General features: G+C 37.0%; 1 protein-coding gene across 2 annotated transcripts in view; it reads left to right on the forward strand.

Annotated features, from left to right (window-relative positions):
* Nucleotides 1-5,513, forward strand: part of SYTL5 (synaptotagmin-like 5) — a 267,276-nt gene that overhangs the window by 150,391 nt on the left and 111,372 nt on the right. For both annotated transcript variants that reach the window (XM_006897511.1, XM_006897512.1), the window contains exon 6: nt 364-505. In XM_006897511.1, coding sequence (XP_006897573.1) covers nt 364-505 — 142 coding nt within the window. The remainder of the gene's footprint in view (nt 1-363; nt 506-5,513) is intronic.

Below are 5,513 nucleotides of genomic sequence, written 5' to 3' on the forward strand. Positions count from 1 at the left end.
TGTGTGTGTGTGTATCACGTGGAGAAAAAGTGAGCAAGAGCATCTAAGGGGTAGAATTGAACATGGTGAGTTGATGAAACAGTAAGAAAACTAGCACAGTAGGGAAAAAAAAATGGAGAACACAGCTGTAAAGGTAAGTTGAAGCTTAACTACAAAGACACTGGCATGAGAAAAATGGGATTGAACCTGAAGACAATTGATGGGAAAGGCAACATGATCATTGCTGACCATTCCTCATATGGTTCTTCTCTACTTCATGTGATTCACATGTCCTCATCATTTTCCTTATATACTTTTCCCTCACTGTGTATTTGGTAACTACTTTGTTTCCATGTCCAAGTCAAAATATGCTTTCTTGTTTAGGGGAAGCATTGGTTCAGCAGATATCAATGACCAAGAGACTGGTCCTGGTGCCTCGAAGGGTAGCCGGAGCAATTGTGCAACTCCAGTCACTCAAAGGTCACCGGCACCAAGCACACGCAGTGTGACCTCCATCATCAGTAGAGTAAGTCGACTAATAAGAAAAGACTTCCAACATGTGTGATTCAACCTCCTCACAGTGACCTGACTGAGTCTGAACGCTCCATTAATCAGAGCAGGATAGAAGGTAGAATTTTGGTAGAAGGGAAGAAGCTTGTATTTCAGAATTGAACCTCCAGCTTCCTTAGTGCATGGCAGAAAGCTCAAAGCTAAAAGGAAAAGACAGAACAGATTCAAAGGTAGCATTTATATGGTTGAAGCTTAAATAGTCATATGGTTTAAATAAATAAAAAGAACATTTAGAAGTCTCTGATTCGGAACATCTGTCTTACTTCTCATAGCAGATTCTCACATCTTGACTGCATTAACTTTTACCAAATTGATTTAAATAGGATAAAGTAAAAAATCTTTCCATCGTTTTCTGTATATCAATTAAAATAAGCAGTCAGTACATTACAAAGCCTAAAGTTACATGGACTGTGCACACACACATGCATATGCATGCACATAATAAATTGTATTCTATGTTGATTTTATTTTTAAAGGGCACTTCAAAGGGAGAAGATGGAGAAAGTATGTCCAGAAAATATTCCTTTACGAAATATAACCACTCCTCACTTGGTTGAATTCCAGAGACCAAGTATTATGTGAAACTTGACTTTATGTAACACTAGAGAATGGTTGACTACATTATTTACATAACGGTCAAATTGCATATTATATCACTGCTGATTTATATCAATAAAACCACCAGAGATAGCCCATTCTTCTCCCACATTGAGGATCTTAGTCTAGCTAAATTGACATTTCACTTTTAAAAACACATATATGTCCATATATACATACATGCATAAACATGAGAGAAGGATGAGTAATCTCTCTTGCAATTCACTGCCTCTGAAAACTTACTAGAGGGTGAGCTATGGGTTAATTCTGACTCAATGGTGCTCAACAACAGAGAGTAGATAGAGATAGGTAGGTAGATAGATGATAGATAGATAGATAGATAGATAGATAGATAGATAGATAGATAGATAGATATAAGGATCCATGTTGTCAATTCAAAATCATTTAGTGTGATTAATGTGTCTGAAAACCCACTTGGAGAGTCAGCTATGAGTCAATTCCAACTCGACAGCATTGAACAATATATGTGTATGTATGTGCAGTTTCCTGCTTAAAGAGACTTCCCACCTACTAAAGGAGCTCTAGCTCTGTTGGCCGAGTGGTAAGAAGCTACACGGCAATCCCAAATGCCCTCTGTTCAAGGCCACCAGCTGCTCCATGGGAGAAAGATGGGCAATCTCCTCCAGTGTGATTAACTTCCTCCAAAACTCCTAAAGGTAGAGTAAATTAATTAAGGGAGCTGAGAAGACCTTGTAGACTCTGTATTGACTTTGGCTTTTATTCTGCATAATATATGTAGTGGGAAGATTCTGAGAAAAGGAGTGATGTGATATGGCTTTTGTTTTATCAGAATCTGAGAAGCATCAGTGTGAGAACAAAGATGGCACCCAGAAGAGCAGCTAAGGACCACTGCAGTGTTCAAGAGTGTTGGGACAAGAGTTAATGAGGCTTTGAAATTAGAAGATAACCACGGAGATAGTGTGATCAGATTGTATATATATTTTGAAGGAGGAAACAAGTTATACAGGTGTCCAGGACTTTTGTTCATAGGGTCGCTATGAGTCGCCTACAACTTGATGGCACTTAACAACAACAACAACATAGTCGTGAGAAATTGTACTGCCAACCAAAGGCATGTAGTTCCAATGCACCAGCTACTCTGTGTGAGAAAGATGAACAGTCTCCTTCCATGTGGTTAACTGCCTCTGAAACCCCACTGGACAATCATCAGCTATGGGTGTTGCTTAGATCAAAGGCACATTTAAAGTTTTATAAATATTTATGCTAAACTCAACAGGCAGATTCTTTTCAAAAGCAAGAAAAATATATTTGTAGTTGATGATGACACTCATTTCTTTGGCAACTTAACAGGGAATGAGACTCAAAATATTTAGCAACTGTGACGACAGGCACTGAATAAGCAGAAGAGGCACTGGCTAGTGCAGCATTCTGAAGGCCCTATCAAGCTGTACACTAACTTGGATTATGGGGAGAGCTAGGGCCATAGAAGAGGAAAACCATGGGGACAGAGGTGGGTAGACTGGAAATAGTGCTGCTCACTAATTCAGACTTAAAAAAAAACCCTCAAATTTATTACTATCAAGTTGTTTTCAATTGATAACTGATCTTCCAGTGGGTTTCTGGGGCTATAAATCACAAGGGAGGAGATTGCTTCTCCTTCTCCATAGAGGAGCCAATGGATTTGAACTATTGGAGAGGTTTGGCCTTTGCATTGGCAGCACAAATCCCTAGAGAGAAAGTCAATTGGTATAGAAATGTTTTTAAAATTATGCAGCTTTATGCTCTTATGGTTTAGTGGTAAAGTGTTGTGCTGGTAACCCAAAGGCATGTGGTTTGAATCTACTCGCTACTTCACAGGAGAAAGATAGACAATCTTCTGTGCTATTTACGGCCTTTGAAAACTGACTCAAGGGTTAGCTATAGTCAGCTCTGACTCAGCGGTACTTAACAACATGTCCTAGTGGGTTGCACTAACTGTCACCCTAATAATCAGTAAGTTACTGAGTTTCCAAAACAAGAGTCATCTTCCTACATATTATTTTATATCAATAGGAGGAAATAATTACCCTTGTCATATGCTAGTATTCTGAAATATAACATCTTCTTCATGTCTTTTTAAATAATACCTAAATTTCCTCCACCAGAAGCTCACTGCAACTGAGCTTTTGTCCCACTGAAAAGAAAAAAAAAAAACCAGTCATTACTATTGAGTTCATTCTTTTTGTTTTGTTTTGTTTTTTGTGGTTTTTTTTATTCGTTTTAATAGACATTTACAGAGGTTTTGGATTTCCATTCATTCATTGCCGCACTTTTCTTCCTGCCCACCCCTCCCCACCAGTTCGCTCCCCTCTCCGAAAAAAAAAACAAACCAAATAATTCCTTCACACAGTGACCCTATAGAACAGAATTTAACTACCTCTTATTGTTTCTAAGTCTGTAATTTTAAAGGAAACAAACAGCTACTTCTTTCTCCCATGGCAGTAGGTAAATTAGAATCTTGAACTTTTTGGTTAGCAGTCAAAAACGGTGCTGCCAGTGCTCCTAAGGATATATCAGCACTTTCTATACTAATCTCTTTCACTTTTGAATTCCAATTCTCCTTTGAGTCAAAGGGGGGGAAAATAGAGAGAGAGCAAGAGAAGTACTTTTTGTTAAATAAGCATACCTCAGCAGTTTGTTTACAGTTCAAGTTTGCGCTCTCATGATGAAGGGAAGAAGGGTATAGAGTTAGATAATAATTAAGGTAACAACTTGTGATTTCTCCCCTTCCTCAGCTTCTCATTGCTTCAATGTTCTTTTCTGCTTATAGCACATAGGAAGCAACTTTTTAAAACTAAGAACTCATGAAATACAGAATTCTTCAACTTGTCCTCTCCTGTAATGTGTCCTGATAATTTTAGGCTTGATATTTTGAACGTGCACGGCAGATATTGCACTTTAATTTCTGTACAATATTAATTAGCTCATTGGTACTCAATATTAAGGACACTCTCCAGACTATTGTTGGAAAATTTACTGTTGACATAATTGCTACAAAAGGTCTTGCTCTTACTTCAATGGAGGACTCTATGTCTTGAACAGCTTTTGAAGAGAATGTGTTGAAGACAAACATGAATCAATTTATCCATTGAAGTCTGGCCACCATCTCTTGATAAACATTCATTGTCTATATCAGTTAGAGGAATTGGGAGCTATATACGTTCTGCCACATGTTTTATGTGTTGAAGAATAACAAAAAATGAAAACAATCTATGTTGAAGTTGAGCTGGTTGGCTTCTTGGGCAAGTGATAGTCACATCTTTTTGGCATGAGTTCATAAAAATCTCTATAAATGTCTAATATGTGGCTTAGACCTAGACAATAGGAGGGAATTCTTCCCTGCATGGCGGTGAAAGATAGTTTTTTTTATTTACAGAATGGTGTGTTTACACATTTGATTATTATAGCAATAGTTATATCATTTGCAGAGTCATTTAATATTAACCCAGTTCTCAGAAAGTCTGAGATTAATTGTTTAATGCTCAAACAGGCTTAGGGTAAAATAGCAATAAGGTCTCTATGGGCAGCTATAAAATTGAAACATTGTCAACAATGCTATTTATTGTATGTTCCAGTAAAAGGGAATCTTAGACTGAATTCTGTCACATTTAGAGGTATTTATTAGGAGGAGCAGGATGGGCAATTTCCTCTTGTGCAATTAACTGCCTCTGAAAATCCACTGTAGGGTCGACTATGGATCTGTTCTGGCTCAACATTACACAACAACAACAACAACAATATTAGCAAAGAAGCGTCAAAAACAAGAACAAAAAGATCTTCTCTTCTGTAATCTTACAAACTTTGATAAAGCCCTAGTATGTGAAGTTAATTTTTAATATAGATATAACCAATCACATTTTGATTAGCCAGCCTTCTAAATAGAAAAGATGGGAGTAAAAGTGAAGAGTAAGTGATGGTTGAAGAGCAGGAATGCTGAGAGTGAGAACAAACAGTATCAAACCGTCTTACTATGAAAGTATGAAGCTTTCCCTTTTCTTATATATAGTTAATAATAGAGTGGATGTAACTTTCTCGCTATAGTTCTATAGTAAATATAACACTTACTAATTTTACCAATGAACAAAGTATTTCTAATATCTTTTGTTCTAATTTTTTTAAAAATGCTAATAAACCTTTTAGATAGTCAGTTTTGGTAGTATGTTTTAGACATAAATGGACTCCTGATGAGGTTCCTTTATAATCAGTTCCTCATAGATTTGTTATTGTTATGTACTGATGAATCAGAAAGTTTTCAGAGACAGTTATTCACATGTTGTTTGTTGTTATGTGCCATCGAGCCGTTTGCAACTCATAGCGACCCTATGTACAACAGCCCTAAACCCTGC

This window comes from Elephantulus edwardii, unplaced genomic scaffold, assembly GCF_000299155.1.
Source record: "Elephantulus edwardii isolate Elephantulus edwardi_28Jun2011 unplaced genomic scaffold, EleEdw1.0 scaffold00210, whole genome shotgun sequence".
Taxonomy (NCBI): domain Eukaryota; kingdom Metazoa; phylum Chordata; class Mammalia; order Macroscelidea; family Macroscelididae; genus Elephantulus; species Elephantulus edwardii.